The sequence below is a fragment of the Dama dama genome, chromosome 20, assembly GCF_033118175.1.
Source record: "Dama dama isolate Ldn47 chromosome 20, ASM3311817v1, whole genome shotgun sequence".
In the NCBI taxonomy this organism is placed as follows: Eukaryota; Metazoa; Chordata; class Mammalia; order Artiodactyla; family Cervidae; genus Dama; species Dama dama.
Window position 1 is genome coordinate 61,080,746 of NC_083700.1, and position 20,713 is coordinate 61,101,458.

Genomic DNA, 20,713 nt, shown 5'->3' on the forward strand with positions numbered 1-20,713 from the left:
ATATGATACAAAGACATTTTTTTCTTGTTAAGATAGAACTAACCAATTTGGAACTGCCACAGAAAACATATTTCATTTACTCCTTAAAAAACATCTCCCCTTCTTTTCCCCTTCCCCTACTGAGGGTTTCTTAATGTATATATGTTCAGTGTTTCTTCCTAGCTGCAAACATGCACAAGACATAAAGTTCAGATGATACAGAAAATTACAGGGAAAAAGAAATAGCACCAAAAACCTATAATCCTATTCCAGAAGTGCATGCGTGCTAAGTCGTTTTAGTTGTGTCCACCTCTCTGAGACCCCATGGACTGTAGCCCACCAGGCTCCTCTGTCCATGGGATTCTCCAGGCAAGAATACTGGAGTGGATTGCCATGCCCTCCTCCAGGGGCTCTTCCTGACCCAAAGATTGAACCTGCATCTCTTAGGTCTCCTGCACTGGCAGGAGGGTTCTTTACCTCTAGTGCCACCTGGGAAACCCACTGAATTGATTATTTTACAAATTTGTGATGTTGAGTATATTGCCAAAGACTACGTAGCTGCTATTAATATAGTGTCAATGCTGAGATTCAATATACTGTCTTCTAGCTCCATGGCCCAATCTTGTCAATAAAACTGGCCAGTTTATTCTGGTTCATAAAATTAGGAATCTCCAGCAAAAAAAGGATATACTATACAAAGAGTTTTGTAAATTTTTAAAAGGTTCCACTTCTCTAAAGAGTAATCTAATTACAAATCAATAAGAGATGATAAATGAATTGATATAGTATTAATTAATATATAAAATTAATACATAAAATCCTGTATGAATGACATAAGAAAGTGTGCTTCTCAAATGATTCCCATTTGATGGACTTGCCATAATAACCAATTCTCCATTCCCTTTGCAAAACACTACCATCCATACTCAGCAAATGGCTAAAATGCCCACACACTATTCCTACTAGCCAAACTGTACATTGAATAGTTTTGTTTTCTTAAACCTGATTGTGCTAGTTATATGCACACACAGATAAATATCACACAAACCAATAAAATCCTAGTGGGGAAAAAAAAAAACTGTTGTTTCTAACTTATTTAAAATTGCTTCCAAAAGGTGTTCCTAAAGTGAGTCTATTTAAAAAAGAAAATCTAAAATCCTAGAGAAATAATCATAAAACCACAGTAGAATTCTTGTATCAGATTCTTTCACAAGTGCCTGTGAATTCTCTAATTTACAGAAACTGAAAATAAAAATTTAGCCAAGGCACTAGTAGTCAGGTTGCTAAGAAATTTAGTTAAATCTGACACTAATTTAATCTTTGAATTATGACGATACACAATTAATGAGGCAATGGTATCTTTAACAGGATATAATATCATTATTTTAAGACAAATTATGAAAAAAGACATGCAAGACTTATTGTGAATCATAAAAGCAAAAATGCTAAGTGTGAACTATTTTTCTTCAATGCCACATTAAAAATCACTAATATATATTATTTCTGAAAAAAAACTCTACTATCTAAGAATTGAACATTTTAATACATTATCACCAAAATACATGAGTGAAATATTTTCTGAAATTAAACAAAATATTTACTGAAGTATAAACAAATTTTTAAAATTTTGATTTAAAGTTCTCATATTTTCTCCAGTGTCTAAAACTGCAAATGCTAATTTTTAGTGTCATTGATAAAAATTGCTCTTATGATCTTTCTCAAGAGGCAATGCATTCAAATAAGTCATAATTTTGTATAATAAGACATTTCAATAGATTTTTTTTTCTTTTCTACTCTGTTCTTTTAAAATATAATTATGTGAATCAAAACAAGAAACAGAGGGGCAAAAAGAAACATCTCTGACAAAATCTGTTGTTCAAAACAGTCACCTGAAGACTGACAACCTTAGTTTCAAATGACATACTGAGTGTTTTCGTCTTAGCATTTTCCCTATGACATATATGGCTATTTCCAGCCATATACCTTTGTGCTTTTTATTTTTCTGTTCAGAGTATGTGATTTCTTTCTCCTCACTTTTTTCTTTCTGATTTATTTTCCTGCCTTTCTTATGCATTTAACAAATGAAATCACAACCATCAATGAGGATTTCTCCCTATTTCCACTGGAAGGCAGGCAAAAAGGATGAGAAGAATTGTCTTCACCACCCAACCACTATTGTTATCACTTCAAGTCCAATGAAACCATTTTTTGACCTCATGTTCTTTTTCTTTCCAACATAAATGCTACTAAGTCTAAACACAGTATTTTGGGATAAGTTGAAAGGTGTGATGCATCAGTGAGAAACGAAAAAGATGGAGTTACAGCTATGTACATAGAGATTTGTCTACAGCTGGTACATATGTCGCTAATCATTCATGTAGAAGCCTCTAGTAAGTACAAGGTAAAAGAGTTGTGCTACATGTTTTATGTTAATTCACCAGCCTAAATGTCCATAATTAAGATTAAGTTTGGAGATGAAGCAACTCATCCAGGAATTAATCAGATTTTAATTCTGCTCTCTCTCTCTATGTGTGTACACAGGTAAATAGATAGGTATCTCTTAATGGAATTCTATGTGAAAGAGTGAAAGCAAATTGAAAAGAATTTCAGCTAAAAAGTGTTAAATTGCTAAACAGGGCATTTTCTCTTCTAATAATAAATAATACTCTCCTCCTTATCCCCCCAAAATAATTTCATAAATTACTGCTAAAACACTCTGCCAGTGTAATTTGCTGATAAAATTCATCACTACTTGATGATATGGCTTAGCTAATTCTCACTCACATTGATGATCATGAAAATACAAAGAAGTTTAAAGAAAGGAAAAGGTACCATAGATTACAGAAGTGCACGGTTTGTTTTAAAGCCATCCACCTGCTCAACTGAATCATATCCGTCTGAGCTTAGCAGCTTAAAATTCATTCCACAGCTTGCAGTGCTGACATGGATATGATAAGACAGAAGAACAGAAACACCACTCTGAAGTAACCTAACTGAACTGCACATGTTCTGACCCTTTTTGTCCTCCCTAGAGCTTTTGCTACCTAGCAAATGCAACTCTAAAACTGCACTTGTATCTCCAGATCTTTGCTGTTAGCCAAGCAGAAACCTATTTCTCCCTGGGACTAGCAGCCAGGGAGGTGTTCTCAGAGGAAGACTTCTAAATGAGTGTGTGAGCTGAACTCTTACTGAACTGAATTAATTATTAATGATGCAGATGGAGCTGTCCAAATGATAAGAACAGCTCCTGACGTGTCATGATCCAAGCTTTCATTAAACTATTTCAGGCATACTAATGGTTTCCCACTGCTCATTACTTACAAGCACTTTTCTCATAGATATAATAACTCTAGTGCCTGTAGGCAAGATATCCTATAGAAATACAGAAGTAGGAAGTTTTATCTCCTATAACATGTTTTTTTTTCCTTCATTGAAAATGATTAAAAATGTACACTTATTTAATACTACTAAAGTTACATGATTTCAATTCAGAAAGCTGGAAATACAAAACTATGCTTTCTAGGAATATCAATATGTAATTTTTGTTACTCCTTAAAAGGGTAGTATACAATATAATTTATTTTGTGTAATTTGCTCGAGTGTGTCTGCACTGATTTTTAAATGACCTATATCACCATAAGGAGATATATATGTATATACACACATATATACACACACACATTAATACTAAACAAACGTGCTGAAAAATCATATATCTCACTTTAGGTTACATTTGAGATAATGTTTTACACCTCAATACAATTCTTTGTCTTTCTATGTTGGGACGATTAGAGGGCAAAGTAATTGAAGGAGAATTACTCCAAGGATCTGTACTGTGATTGCTACCTGCTGTTTTGTTTTGTTTTTTAAGTTGAGAACACTGTTCCCCAAAGCCCTTCACATCTCAATATAAATGATTTGGTAGAAGATAATAATGACAAGGCTATAAAATAATAGTAGGCTCTCACTATAAATGGGCAACATAATAAAACATCCTTTACTTCTTTTCTTGCTGGAAGCTGAGGATAAAGGAACGTTAACTCCTTTTGCCATGTGAAAGGTTTTTTAATATTCTAAAGTCAGTATTTATCTTCTGATATAAAAAAAAGAAAAATAAAGAAAAACTGCAGTAGGACAGATGTATAGATCAAATATCGCTACAATGGTCTTTACAATTTTCAAGGTATCAATGTTTGGCCAACAGCTCAGGGAAAAAAGAAGCCTGTGTCTTTGAGGACCATACCTCTTCAACTCAGCTGTTTATCATTTAAATCAAGATAGGCTCAGGCTGTGTTAATTTAAGTAAACCAAGAACAAACACTGGATCATCTGGATTGAATAACTCTGATGAGAAATCAACTTTCCAAGGAACACTTGGGAGTGTTTTACTGGTGTGCTTACTATAGGCATTCATCTCAAATTTTCATTTTACTTTTATAAGTAACTGTATAAAATGATTTATTTTAATGACAAAAGGGTATACACTTGAGATAGTTTTACGTGTCCTTGAACTACTAAAATTTTTTCTTAATTTTATTAAAATACTAGTAACTATAATTATAATACTACTAACCATAGGAAATATCTTAATAAGCTTACTGTGTCACTTTTTTATAGAAAAAACAACCTTGATAGAAATAAAAAGACATAGGTGATATATAAAGTTGATTATGCTTCATTTTCAATCTTACAATAGTCAGAAACCATTATTTATAACAGCATGATGTTAAAACTGAGTGAATGGCTTTTAAATACTGAAATCCAAATATTTTAGCTTTTATAAAAATTTCAACTGTATTTCAAATATTTGATTGGTGATAATTTAAGTAAAAAAAACCTTAATGTCTTTTACTTAAGTTGTATTAAGTTCATTTTAAAACAAAATTTCTTGGAAACCAATATGTGCATTTGGTATTTTAAGTCTTAGAAAAATAATTTTATTTCTAATGAATTTAAAATTCATTTAGTATTATTTTATTACTGTAAGCTTAAAAAAAATAACTGTTTTGTCCCTTAGAAAGAATCTGGGTTTGGAATTTATTTAAAAGGACTAAATTACTAAGTAGAAATTATGATAATAAACATTAACCTAATTTTCTTTTACTTCTATAAAACATTTATTTAATTCATAAATGCTATACAGGCTTGGTGCAGAGCTAATACTATAGATTATGAAGACATAACTACCTAAACTAAACCTCTTAGTAAAAAACTTCACTAGTCAAAAACAGAATATGCTACACATATTATTCCTTTCTAATTCTCAAACTACTTTCAAATCATACAATCTTAACATGGCTTTTATATATACATTTACATATATACATATATTAGATTATGACATCACATTTCTGCAAACTAAATTACAAATGAGGAAAAAAGTACTTCTTAAAAGAAAGAGGGTTTTCAGAAATGGTACTAATTAGCATGTATATAAACTCTCAATAACTATATCATAGGTAAAATATACATTATTTTCTTTTGTAAACTAGACATGTTAATAAAATCTTGGCATGTATAGACAGATAAACAGTAAAACAAATTATCCTTACTTCCATTGTACAGCTAAAACGGCAAAAATAAAAAGGAAAGAAAAGCAGAGTCTGCTTACCAGAATAATGAAGGTAACAGGTCCAATGAAACTCCATATAAAATAGTTATCAACATGAAGCCAGCAACTATTAGGAAAAGAAAAGAACATTAAGTGGATCCTCAACGTCACAAGTAAGACAGAATTTTAAAAATCTAACAAGCAAAACTATCTTTACAGTTGTCTCTGAAAATTGATTTATCATGGACAAGAACAATTTTAATAATTGAGTTGGCTCTGACTTAAAGAGTAGTAATTATTTACCTCAAACTATTGTTCTTCATTTCAGGTTTTAAATTTGATAAAGACATACATAACTGTATTGGGAAAACAATAACCTCCCACCCCAATCCTGAAAAATTAAAACCTCTCAGTTTACTAAGAAAAACTTGAAACTCAGCATTCCAAATTGTCTCATTGTTCTAAAGTTCTTATCTTCAAAATTTGCCTTTCAGATCTACATCTGAGCTAAAATGTTTCACCCGTCTGGAACACAAAGGATAAGAAAAAAATAAGTGTTCAGATGTAATGTTTGTTGTAAAACAGTATATCACAAATATAACACCTCAATTGGGAATGGATGGATACTAGGGAAAAAAAAAAATCCAAGCATAGAATTCATACATTATTAGAGTAAATGATGCATAAACTTATTAAGACAGATTTTACTTAGTAGTTCATTCTTCATACAACATTGAATCCCCAACGAATTTCTTTTGTCTTTCATCATCTGTGTAGTCAAAAAGCTTTCTTTAGTCCAAAGAATCTTTATATAACTAATTTTATCAAAGGAAAAAATAAACAGAATTGGAAGGCAAATTCATGCCTCTAGCAAACAAAATCCTTAGAAACATGGCTATGTCTACCTTCTGTCACTTTCCATAAATACCTGTATTTTTTTTTTTTTATAAATGAATGACAGTCACTTATTTTAATCCTTTCAAACTGCCTGATAAAATATTATCAAAGTAAAACATATGGGATGGAGTGTGGTACTGTCACAATTCAAAACAAGAGTTAGCTAGAGGGTCGGCTGCACAAAGAGAGCTAATGAAGCATTAGCTTAAAAACTGAGTAGTTAAACCTGTCAGATGCTTTAAGTTCAGAAGAATTTCTTGCTTAATATCTTTCTAAGGCTAAAAAGTTATTTACTTTTTCAATTTGTTTCAGGTCAATCTTTTGTGTTAAAAAGAAAGTCCATAATTTAGAATCTGCCTCACCAGAGTACAAATCCTCTGAACCTAGAAAATTACAAAAGACTTGATTGTAATTTGTGCACGGCATGCCCATTCTCTTACCAATAAAGCTTTCAGATGCTATTTTAGTCTGTCAGGGACCCTCACTGACAGCTAACAGGCTTTAAAAAAAAATTATTCACTTGAAAAACACTCAGGTCACTTGCAATTACTTACGCTTTTTCTGTTCCATAGCTCTTATAGTCAATAGCAGCTGAAACCCCAACCACTGTGGCAGGAAACAAGTAACCAGCAACATAGTAGTATTTCTTTCTTGAATATTCACTTTCAAAGACTTCAACCAACATTAGATAGAGCTGAACACCTTCTAGACACATCCAAGCAAAAGCAGCCAAAAAGAAAAAGTGTAACAGTCCTGCAAATATTGGGCATGCAATCTATAAAGGAAAGAAGCAAAAACCCAAAAGGGAACACGTCAATATAAACAGACCACTTCAAAACTATACAGTATTCACTGATAGTGTCTTTAAGATACATCATTATTTAAATGACTGCTTCTTAAAAATCTTTTATTTTAATAAGTGAAAATACTGCTAAATATGACTCAATGCTTATGAAGTGTAATGCTAGATGTGCTAAAAATATCATCACTATAAGACATTTGTATTTTTAGTAAAACTAAACGCAAATAAGAAAACATTTCTCTTCTAGAATTACATATTTTAAATCTGAATATTCTATTTGTAGATAATTTGTTTTAAAAATCTTTAGAAAAATTGCTCCCAAAAACATAAGTTCTACTTTTTTCTATTAGAGAATTTTAAAAATTTTGCTTTAATGGTAAATATACTAGCTCTAATTAGTTAACATCATTTTCCTGTCATATTGTGGAGCATTCTCCAATTTATTCTATAGTGTAAAGCATTAACTAAGTTATCTTTCTTACATTGAGACCTCATGATAAAGAATAAATTGCTCAGATTATGAGGAATGATCACTGGTCAGAATGACTAGGTAAACAAAATGAAAAACTTAATATTATCTTTTCATTTTAGTGTCCCCAGCATTCTTCTACTCAAATTACGTGTTTTATTAAAACCCAGAAAAATGCAACAGTACCTTAATATAAGAAATGAATTAACCCACAATATTACTTAATGATTGGGTTGTCTTTTATTATAAATTATCCTTTAATATTGCCATGTCAACTATATTAAGTTATAAGGTCAAATATTAACAGCAGCACATGTGGATAACTTGTTATAATAATAATTTTCAGAGATACAAGGTCAACAAATGGAAGGGGTACTTACCATGTATTTTGTCTTATCAATGCCTATTAGGAAAATAAATTCAGCAATAAAAAGGTTTATACAAAGGTTCTTGTGAATAGTATTACGGTCACTCTGCAGACCACGGAAAAAGCAGAAAGTGAAGATGCAGATAGCCAGACAAACAAGGGAAATGACGATTCCCACCCAGGTGATGACTGTAAGGAGTAATTCATGAACTCCATCTTTGTACTGAAAATAAAAAAAATAAATATGAAGGACTTTAGTATTCCTATGTTACATTAAATAAATATAATATGAGTTACACATGTGAGAGTTTGTCTTTTAATACTAAACTCTGAATATTCATGTGTGTTCAAATGGGGCTCAATGCTAAAACAAATTTTTTTTCAATCATGTAACAGTTCAATACTATCTTATTGAATTTTATATTCAAAGAATCATCTATGAAAGTAGAAGATTCTACTTAGAAAATGACTGAAATTACTTACATAAACACAGAAAACATTTTAAAGACTAGTTATTTAAAAATAATTGGTATTTTAATGAATTTCCAGACTAACAAATAAGTCATATTTTAAATTTTAATTTTCTCCCTGAGATTTTATATACTAAGAGTTAAGTACATAGTAGATCTGAGAGTTTTCATGCTGTAGTTCTTAAAATATTTTTATCTTCTGGGTATTGTTCTCTTAATCAGAAGAAGAAATGAATTCTAAAATATCCCAGAAGTCTTTCTGATCTTTCATAATCTGCAGTCTTATAGAGTGTGCAAAGTGTTTGGGAACTTACCGAAAAGTTTTGAAATGAGATTCAAACATTTAAGATGGGGAGGGCATGTTAATATTTAAACCCTCTGTCTCTTTTATATAATCTATTGTTGCTGTTAGTTTTTTAAATCCCTGATGCCTCTGCTTAACACCTGACCACAGGGGAAAAACTTAGAACAAGTCTATGAAGTACATGATTTTGAGAAGTAACAATATATAGTGTTGAAACTGCCTAAAATACATGGACAGTGTAGAAACAATTAGAAATCCACATTACTTTGTTTGCTTTTTAGTTACGATAAGCACCCAAAGAAGGGACAATTACACAAGCTGTTTTGAATCTCTGAGGTTTTTCTCTGCTACTAATTAGAAGTGCAAATACTTACTGCAATTTCCCTGTGGGCCATGAGAATTGCAAAATTGGTTAGGTGGCTGCATGCACACGTCGTACGAGTTTTATTAGTGTCAACCAGCTTGCAGCCCTGAGTAGACCAATATCCCATCATAGTTCTCTCTGAGTAGTTCCAGAAGGAGCAGTTTGCATTGAAATAATTGTCAGGCTGGGAAATAAAATGACAAGATAAAATTAGGATTTTATACTCTAAGATGGCAATAGCAATTGTTTAATATGTGTAAAAGGTAATTTAGATTAAACTTTTGCATGTTTCGGACTATAAAGTTTTTCATCAGCAAAATTGTAGGCTATGTTATACAAGGCAGATATCTAACTTAAAAGGGGCTTTATAGTCCGAAACACTCTAAAGTATACTCTAAATTACCAAAGACCCATTTTACACAATTACAATTTCCATCTTCTGATTTTACATACTGATGGTATATCAGATTCATTTTTTCTTTTCTGACAAAATTTGCTCTGATAAATTCTCTATGGACCAAGTGTTTAAAAATCCATCTTGTTTTGGGCCCATTTTTGTTGTAAGGGACACAATAGAGATGATTCAAATCCTATAGTTAGTACATCAAGGCTCTAAAGAGAGTGAAGCAAACTACAGAAAATATGAGAAGAAAACAGCCACACAAATGTATTGTTCTTTGCCAATTGTGGAGATTTACATGGCTATCTATGCCCACTTATTCACTCTAACTACAGCCAAATTCTGCAGACAATCTTCCAATACAGCGCAATTATCTAACTACTAACTTGCGTCCTAAGGTATAGCAGAGGAATCACATCTCTTCAATTCTATATTGTTAAAAAAACACTGCTTGATAATGTGTGTTAGTATAACACAAAACAAACCAAAAAGATCTGCCACATGAAAAAGGCAGAGTCCTAGTACTCCGTTATCATGATGGTAAGGTAAGAGTTAATTTTCATTCTAAAACAAATTACAGGCATTTACATTTTCCTGTTGATTACTGAATTAGCTTTCATTAAGAATACACTTAAATTCTAATAATCACTGAACCAGGCTCATTTAATTTTATGTTCACAGACTTAAATAAACTTGTGTCTCTGACCTAGTCCAACATTTGAAATTCAAATAGGAAGTCTTTTCTTTCCTCTCTGCCACTTCTCCATTCCCCTTCTCTCAATCCACAACATGTCAGTTTTGCTTTCCATCCTCACTGGTTTTATAACCTTCCACTACTTCATTAGCATACATAACTTACATCAATGTGTGGTAAGGTAAAAAGCACAGGATCTGTCAAGTATACTCGGCTGGATTCTTTATTGATTGAAACTGAAATGACGTGGGAATTCACTGCAATGGTGCTATTTCGACCAATGAAGTCAGCACCCAGTTTTATGGTTGCATTTTCGGTACTAAGGAACTGTCCCAGACTCCGGTAAATGATGAATACCAACTTTGCAAGACCTAGGAAGGTAAAAACAGTCATATGTCTTTACAGAAAATATGCTTATAAATAAGATAAGACACAGTAAAGTAACAAAATGAAATCCTTATGAAATCTTTATTCAGATTAAGTTTACTGGGAAAGAGTAGGTGTTATTTTAAATCTGCTTTTAAATGTTAAGCCTTATTTGTTATATTAGGAGTCAAATACTCAGCATTTTAGAATTAACAGGTTTAACTGAACAAAAAACCTATCAATTTTTACAAGATTTTGCTCCATCTTACCATTCCTGCTGTTCTGTTTGACCGTATTTGCAGAGAGTTGGATTGAGCTGCCTGCTCCTTTGATGCCCAGCGGAAATTTAAAGTCTTGGACCTGTCCTTCTGTACTGAGTACTGCAACTTCCAGAACTAGATAAGGTAAAAGATAAAGGAGGAGAACAAAGGGGGATTCTTTATATTCACCGACAAAAAGTCAAATTGCACAGAAACCACTACTCTCCTTGTTTACTATTCTAAAAACTTTAGTGTTCAATTACAACAAAATTATGAACGAACAACTAAATTATTCTAAGAGGTCTTAAACTTTACTACTTTAAAAATTTAGGTGTAATTGTTTTAAAATTTTCTTTAGAGTTTTATATATCTTTTGTCAACTAATTCTAGTCTTTTGGCCTATGAATATGAAGCGTCTGATTTATAGCACACAACTATCAAAGTTTCACTGAAATCATGTTAAACAAAAATATCTCAAAATTATTTTTTGACTCTACGTTAAAGTAATTTTCAGTGACCATTACTTGGTAATGGTAAAACACAATACGAAGTATAAAATTTGAATACCTCTACTGCATGTAGATATCTATTTCTATGTATTGCTACATAATGTATTTTAATACATAGGATTATATAGGTCAATTTTGCAGTAATAAGTTTTCTATAATTTCTAAAAGCAGTTGCCCAGCATAGCATTATTTATGAGAAAATGTCTACGTCTGGCATTATGTTCATACTTCCCATTAATTCTCACTAGTAGTGATCAATTTTTACATACTCAAGTCAGGCAATCTGGTCTGCCACTTGTTTTGGTAAATAATGTTTTACTGGGACTCAATTATCTATTAACATACTGTCTATAGCAGTTAAGTATTTGCAGCTTAGGCCACATGGCCAGAAAAGCTTAAAATGTGTACTACTTGGATTTCTACACAAAAAGTTTGCAAACCATTTGCCGTATGGTCCAAAGTTCAAAATTTCTAATGAGGTAGGAACATTAGGAAACATGTTAGGAAATCAAGTCAAGTCAATAAAGAAACATTAAGAATATTTATATGATCAGCAAGACTGTTTAAAAAATACTGCTCAACTCTGCTTAAAAAATACAATAGTAATATTCTCAACATAAATGTTGTCTACTATCATCCCAATAAAGGTTATAATATTTTATATCAGCATACATTTATTAAAAAGAATGAAAAATATTATTGTTTCTACTAAACTATTTCATATTAGTAATCAGAATGTGCCATTTTGATGAAATGAGAGGAACTGGATGGAAAAATTTTCATTTCAGATATTTGAATTTTTAAAAGTAACACATAATTCAATAAATACAGTCCACATACTTTTCTCTAAATTTTACCCTCTCTGATGGCATATATCCTTGAATAGCTATTTCTGTACTTAGATAAACACGTATACATGTGTTTGTATGTGCATACACATGTACATGCACATACACACAGAGTGTGATGAATTCACTCACTGCCTTTTAGGAAAACGAACTCATACCATTATAGAGTAACTCTTGGATGCTATTTTTTAAAAATCTTTCTCAACTTTCTTTTGTAAAATACTTACAGATTCAACTATAAATATGAAATCATAAAATTACAGAGATTTTTATAAGCTATGAGGCCACATGTCAAGCACCTGAAATATTAAGTTTATAATGACAGACCTGTAACTCTTAGAATTCTACCTGCTGCAGAAGCTGGTTGAGATACTTTGCTTAGAAAGATTAAGCAGGTGAGTATATAGATGATCACTTCCATGCGTGGGTAATGCTTTGAAGGAGACACAATGAATGACAAAAATATACATCTAAAATATACTTCCTTCTTCTTCACACTGAAAGGGGTTCTCAATTATTAATTATTCTTAAAACAAGACAGAAGACAGAGTAGAGGGAAATCTTTTAAGCGTTCATGAAATATCTCAAATATATATGAACAAAGAGTTAATTTCATTTAACTTAAAATAATGTTGATAGTAAAAATAATTTGTTTGAATTTTCAAAAACAGGACCATTAATATAGATCTTAGCAGAGATGCAATAATCAACTTTATACTACAAATAAAGATAAAGGGAAAATTTCTTAGAAACAAAACTGACTAAAATAAAAATTCAACAGTTTATGATCACTTAAGAAAATGAACTCATGGTTAAATATATACTGAATCTTTAACAAACTGATCCAGTAAGTATTAAAAAAATGTTTTTCAACTCATTTCATAAGATATATATATAATTTTGATGCCTAAAACAGTAAAAAGAAAAATTACAGAATATTCTCACTTATTGAAAGTATGTAAAACATTTAATTATATATATGTTAAGTATATCCTAAACAAATTGCGTTTAACTGAAAAAGGCATACATAAATTAATGCATTAGAAAACACATTAATGTATTTAGCCAAATTAAGAAACAAGAAAATATTAAGCGAAAGAATTCAACAAATTTCAACATTCATGTAGTATAAAAAATCTTTATAAGACAAGAAGGATAAAACAAAAATTCCTTGCCCAGATAAAGGCTTAATTATCAGTTAAGGGTTAGTATCCAAACCTATAGGAAAAAAATGATGAAAAACTAGAAGCATATTTTTAAAAGTCAGGATGATCCCTATCACAACTTTTACTTAGCACTGTACTAAAAGACCTAGCTAAGACAGTAATTCAAGAATAACAAAAAGGTACAAAGACTAGGAGGAAAAAGCAATTTGTTAATCATTTACAGAAAATATAGTCAACTACATAATGATGTGAGGGAGACTATACTATCAGAAGGAACATAATTTATCAAGCTGCAATAAGCAAAATCAACTGTATACTAATAAACAATCAGAATATATAATTTTTTAAAATATTATTTACAATAGAAATAGTGTACATTTCCTAGCAATAAGCCTAGGAAAATAGAAATAAGCTTATTTCCTAAAATAAGCCTGTAATTTAAAAAGTATAAGACATTATTGGGAGAAATATATAACTTTTCTAGGAAACCTAACAACAGATAGAGAATTCTATCCTGCTCCAATCTGGGAGAACTCAACAGATAAATCTGTGACACTTCTTTCAAAGCCTATCTACAAACTTAGTATAACTCTAATAAAAAACTCCAACAAAAATTTTTTGAGTATGTGGAACCTGACAGGCTGATTTTAAAATGCACATGGAAGAGATATGCCAAAAAGCAAGTAAGAGGAATTCAATTCCTCAAGGAGCAGGGTTGAAAGAACTCACCAGATATTAATATAACTAAAAAAAAAAAAAAAACAAAAAACCACACAACAGCAACAACGTAAAACAGACACTCCCAACATGTATAGAAACTTGATATATGACAGAGATATCTTGACAAACCATTGGGGAAAGGAATGGATTATGTTTTGGAAGTGCTGAAACAACTGATTATCCATATGGAAAAAAATAAAATTAGTTCCCTCACTAGTATCATAAATAAAATAAACGTCAGGTTGGATTAAAAACATAAATGCAAAAAGGCAAAGCTTTTTCATTTCTAAATAATGTATAAAATCTTTGTCACTACAAAGCAGAGAAACATTTCTTGGTCAGGGGACCAAAAGAAAAAAAAAAATACTATTTTAAAGCAAGATTTCAAAAGTATCAATCTTAAAAGAAGAGACTCATAATTTGATTTTATTATTCTGTAAAACAAAATATTAATATAGAAAGCAAAAAAGAGAAGACACGGGCAGAATAAACATTTGCAAACTATGTAATCTTCAAAGAATTAGTTTACAGACTGTTCCAGAATGCATTACCTACAGAGAAAGAGATAAACAGGAAAAAATGTGGACAACATATTCACAGGAGAGAAAATTAATATACCCAATAAATTAAGTATCTCGCATTAAGTAATCAGGGAACTGCAAATTAAAATATGTGATCAATTCAGGTCTATTAGAATGACAAAATTTATATCAATAATAGAACTTTGGCAAAGAGAGTGATGGGGAACAGTGATATTACTGGTGAGAGTGTAAAATTGGTAAAGCAGTAGAAAGCAATTTGGCAGTATTTAGTAAAGTTAAACATGGGTATGCTCTATCATTCCAGAACTATTTCCAGGTTTGTGTGTGTGTGCGTGTGCATGTGTGTACGCTCATATGTATCTAGAAAGGTATAAAGTATGAGTAAGAGACATTAAAAAAACTTTCCTCTCAGTTTTTCTAGTATCATCAAGAAAGCATAAGCTACTAAAATATCTATCACAGGCATAATTAAATAGCTGTGCATTCTTAGGACAAATGAATGAACAAGAGATGCACATATCAATGAGCATAAATATGAAAAATGTACAGTTATATTTATAGTGTGAAATCATTAATGTTAAAATATGAAAGTGAAGTGAAAGTCACTCAGTTGTGTCTGACTCTTTGCGACCCCTTGGCCTTCTCCATGCCAGAATACTGGAGTCGGTAGCCTTTCCCTTCTCCTGGGGATCTTCCCAACCCAGGAATTAAACCAGGGTTTCCTGCATTACAGGTGGATTCTTTACCAACAGAGCTATCAGAGAAGCCCTAAAATACGAAAAGTAATTGCTAAATGCACATACCTGTAGAGCAAAAGTAAATAAATAAAAACTTGTTAATGCTTATAAAGTAAGAATGATGGCTACCGCCTTCTTAATCAGATCAGGAAGGAGGGGCCCAGAGGATTTCTAGATTATATATACCTATTTCTTTCCTCCAAACTTGAAGTAAATATGGTGAAATGCTATGATGTGGCTCAGTGGGTGACTGGTACACAGATGTTTATGATTTTCTCTATACTCTTGTATACTTGAAATAATATATGCTTTGTTCAACATACTTCCTGAAAGTGAGTACACTTGATCCATAGGAGAACCACCTGGAGCCTCACTCATAGCCAGTGCTGTGGATGGGATTTTAATATAATTATCTGTCCTTATGTTTGTCAAATTCATTTCTGAGTAGTGGCTGCAGTGAGTGGGAAGGGGAAGAAAAGTAAAAGAGTGTATAGAAAAAACTAGGACCTCTGGCAGCCGACCAGCATTGTACCAAGTTCCACTAGCTTGAGTCCCGGGGTGAAAACAACATGGAGTAGATGGTACGGAGAAGAGCAAAGTCGAGGCTCAGGTGACACGGAGTTAAGGAGTTATAAACTTTATTGTTTAGAGCTGCTGTGATTCTGGGGTTTTTGTTACCACAATATAACTAAGTTTAAATTGATATATACAATCAAGTTGGCTGCTAAGCACATTGGTAAAATAAACTATAGGGAATTTTATAATGCTGGATTAGGCTGATAATAACTAAACCACCTAATCAATCTTAAGAGCATGAAGAAAGACAATCAAATATTATGTGTTTCTTTTCATAAGATGCAACAGAAAATCACTGGGGGTGGGGGGAGGACAGGTGGAATGGAATTTAAATCGGAGGTTATTAGACCAGCCAAAAACCTAGAAGGCAGAAGGAAAATTTTTTTCTCTCCTGTAGGAGCAATGCATCAGTCAGATGTACACGAACTTGTTTGTGTACTGGTTAAACAAACTAGGTACTAACAAATTTCCAAAAATTAAATAATTGAAATCTCCTTTTTATCATTTGAACCTATTTTTTTTAAAATTTTTTAAAGTATGGCAATGGCTTGTATTTTTTTTCTTAAAGTCTAAGATACATATTAAATAATTTATAGTAATAATGTAATGTTAGGGTTTGCTTTAATAATACAATGGTGAGAGGAATAAGTGAAAGCAGATTACGTAGATGTTGTTGAAGCTGGGTAATGAGGACTTTTTATCAAAATTAAAACTTTTCCTTTTCTCGGGATATCATTAAGAAAATAGAAAGGAAAGTCATATACTAAGGGAAATCATTCAGAATATACACAGATTGACAAAAGATTTGTATCAGAAGTATATAAACAATCCTGACAGTAAGCGTCTACCTACAATGCGAGAGACCTGGGTTCGATCCCTGGGCTGGGAAGATCCCCTGGGGAAGGAAATGGCAACCCACTCCAGTACTCTTCCATCCAGTAAAATCCCATGGATGGAGGATCCTGGTACACTATACTGCATGGGATTGCAAAGAGTCGGACACGACTGAGCGACTTCACTTTCTTTCACTTTCACTTTCTATAATCCTATTAATAAGACAAATAACTCAACTAAAATGGGCAAAATATATAAGCAGATACTTTATATAAAGATGTATGAATAGCCAAAAACCACATGAAAAGTTGGAACAGTTTTCAGCAAAATGTAACTTAGCAACCATACAAATGAAAAGTGAAACCAAAATGAGATTCCATTACAAACCACCAAAATGACTAAAAAGAAAAAGGCATTTGAAAAGACAATTGTAAATGCTAGTGAGAATGTGAAGCAACTAAACTTGTTGTTAAGGAATATAAAAGGGTTCCTAAATGTTGTTAGGAATATAAAAGGGTACAACAACTTGGGAAAATAACAACTTGACTAGTAATAGTCAAAAATTGGGAACAAACTAAATGTGTGACCAATCAAGTGAGTAGATACAAAAATGTGTCCTTATAATGGAAATTCAGCAATAAGAATGATTTAATTACTGATGCTGGCACCAAAACAGATGAATCTCAATAACATTATACTGTGTAAAAGAAGCAAGATCAAAAAGAGCATACAGTTTATGATTCCATCAACTGAAGGTCTAGAAAAAACAAAATTATAGTGACATAAAACAGATCAGTTTGCTTGGGACTGGGAATATGAAAAAACTATCAAGGATAGTAAAGGACCCTTCTGAGGTGGCTGAAACCTTGACCAAGCAGTTGGTTAAATGAGTGTACATTTGTCAACACTCATCAAAAAGTACACTTAAAACAGTTGCTTTTATTGTCTGTAAAGTATACCTCAAAGTTGACTTTAATAAGCTATACTCAGATATAATTATAACATATAATTTTATGAGGTCACATATAAGGGTAAATCATATAATCAAGTGAAAACAGGGATTCAAGGAGAAACCACTAAAGAGGAGAATCAAATTGTCTTAATAAACAAAGATACTGTAGAGATACTCTAAATTTAGATAAGAACATAGAATGAAGACATAAAAGGATAATGGGATATTTTAGTCCTCATGTCTAAAAAGAGAACAAGTCCTAGGAAAAAGTTGAATCTTGAATGTCATTAAATTACGGATGATATTTTTCACAAAACTGTGAAATAAAAGATATAGGAATATATTGGAATATGTAAAATGATCTTCATAGCGTTAATTCTTGGGTAATCAATACATGAATACATTAAGATAAGGACCTTATTTTTTTGTATTGAGGTATAGCTGATTAACAATGTTGTGATGGTTTTGGGTGAACAGAGAACGTTCATGAAGGGTCACAACCATACACATACATGCATCAATTTCACCTAAATCAAATCCCCTATGACTATACAGGGGAAGTGAGAAATAGATTTAAGGGATTAGATCTGACAGACAGAGTGCCTGATGAACTATGGACAGAGGTTCATGACACTGTACAGGAGACAGGAATCAAGACAATCCCCAAGATAAAGAAAGGCAAAAAAGCAAAATGGTTGTCTGAGGACAACTTACAAATAGCTGTGAAAAAAAGACAAGTGAAAAGCAAAGGAGAAAAGGAAAGATACACCCATTTGAATACAGAGTTCCAAAGAATAGCAAGGAGAGATAAGAAAGCCTTCCTCAGCGATCAATGCAAAGAAATAGAGGAAAATAATAGAATGGGAAGGACTAGAGATCTCAAAAAAATCAGAGGTACCAAGCGAACATTTCATGCAAAGATGGGCTCAACAAAGGACAGAAATGGTAGGGACCTAACAGAAGCAGAAGAGGTGGCAAGAATACACACAAGAACTGTACAAAAAAGATCTTCACGACCCAGATAATCACGATGGTGTGATCAATCACACTCACCTAAAGCCAGACATCCTAGAATGTGAAGTCAAGTGGGCCTTAGGAAGAATCACTATGAACAAAGCTAGTGGAGGAGATGGAATTCCAGTTGAGTTATGTCAAATCCTAAGATGATGCTGTGAAAATGCTGTATTCAGTATGTCAGCCAATTTGGAAAACTCAGCAGTGGCCACAGGACTGGAAAAGGTCAGATTTCATTCCAATCCCAAAGAAAGGCAATGCCAAAGAATGTTCAAACTACCGCACAATTGCACTCATCTCACACACCAGTAAAGTAATGCTCAAAATTCTCCAAGCCAAGCCTCAGCAATATGTGAACCATGAACTTCCAGATGTTCAAGCTGGTTTTAGAAAAGGCAGAGGAACCAGAGATCAAACTGCCAACATCCGCTGGATCATTGAAAAAACAAGAGAGTTCCAGAAAAACATCTATTTCTGCTTTATTGACTATGCCAAAGCCGTTGACTATGTGGATCACAATAAACTGTGGAAAATTCTCAAAGAGATGGGAATTCCAGACCCCCTGACCTGCTTCTTGAGAAACCTGTATGCAGGTCAGGAAGCAGCAGTTAGAACTGGACATGGAACAACAGACTGGTTCCAAACCTGAAAAGGAGTACGTCAATGCTGTATATTGTCCACCCTGCTTATTTAACTTCTATGCAGAGTACCTCATGAGAAATGCTGGGCTGGAGGAAGCACAAACTGGAATCAAGATTTCCAGGAGAAATATCAATAACCTCAGATATGCAGATGACACCACCCTTATGGCAGAAAGTGAAGAAGAACTAAAGAGCCTCTGGATGAGAGTGAAAGAGGAGAGTGAAAAAGTTGGCTTAAAGCTCAACTTTCAGAAAACTAAGATCATGGCATCTGGTCCCATCACTTCATGGCAAATAGATGGGGAAACAGTGGAAACAGTGGCTGACTTATTTTGGGGGGCTCCAAATTCACTGCAGATGGTGATTGCAGCCATGAAATTAAAAGACGCTTACTCCTTGGAAATAAAGTTAAGACCAACCGAGACAGCATATTAAAAAGCAGAGACATTACTTTGTCAACAAAGGTCCATCTTGTCAAGGCTATGGTTTTTCCAGTAGTCATGTATGGATGTGAGAGTTAGACTATTAAGAAAGCTGAGCACCGAAGAATTGATGATTTTGAACTGTGGTGTTGGAGAAGACTCTTGAGAGTCCCTTAGACTGCAAGGAGATCCTACCAGTCCATCCTAAAGGAGATCAGTCCTGGGTGTTCATTGGAAGGACTGATGCTGAAGCTGAAACTCCAATATTTTGGCCACCTGATGCAAAGAGCTGACTCATTTGAAAAGACCCTGATGCTGGGAAAGATTGAGGGCAGGAGGAGAAGGGGACGACAGAGGATGAGATGGTTGGATGGCATCACGGACTCAGTGGGCATGGGTTTGGGTAGACTATGGGACTTGATGGTGGACAGGGAGGCCTGGCGTGCTGCAGTTCCTGGGGTTGCAAAGAGTCAGATACGACTGTGCGACTGAACTGAACTGATTTTCCCTCAAAGTTCCCTCTCAGGGCATTATTTTTCAGAAGTCAGTAAAATATGTACTATATACACTATGAGAAATCTACGCATAATGTTCTTTCTTTAATTAAAAAACAATTAAAAACCAGTGTAAAGGATAATCATGTAGAACTCCGAAAAACACAACTATTAGGGGAAAAAAATTCCTGACCATTCTCAAACTGAGATAAAAATGTCTCAAACATATAACAATATGTGTGTTCTATATATGTGAATCTGATGGGAGCAGACAATGTCAACCTGGCCTATCAAAATTTCTTGCACTCTTGGAAGGAGCTTAAAGTGGGAAATTT

The 20,713-nt window shown here is 32.9% G+C and overlaps 1 protein-coding gene across 10 annotated transcripts in view; it reads right to left on the reverse strand.

The window, feature by feature from the left end:
- ADGRL2 (adhesion G protein-coupled receptor L2) overlaps positions 1–20,713 on the reverse strand; it is a 201,639-nt gene that overhangs the window by 15,290 nt on the left and 165,636 nt on the right. For all 10 annotated transcript variants that reach the window (XM_061121545.1, XM_061121542.1, XM_061121543.1 and 7 more), the window contains exons 10-15: positions 10,933–11,058; positions 10,463–10,668; positions 9,214–9,387; positions 8,079–8,288; positions 6,982–7,202; positions 5,591–5,657 (exon numbers count right to left, since the gene is read on the reverse strand). In XM_061121545.1, coding sequence (XP_060977528.1) covers positions 5,591–5,657; positions 6,982–7,202; positions 8,079–8,288; positions 9,214–9,387; positions 10,463–10,668; positions 10,933–11,058 — 1,004 coding nt within the window. The remainder of the gene's footprint in view (positions 1–5,590; positions 5,658–6,981; positions 7,203–8,078; positions 8,289–9,213; positions 9,388–10,462; positions 10,669–10,932; positions 11,059–20,713) is intronic.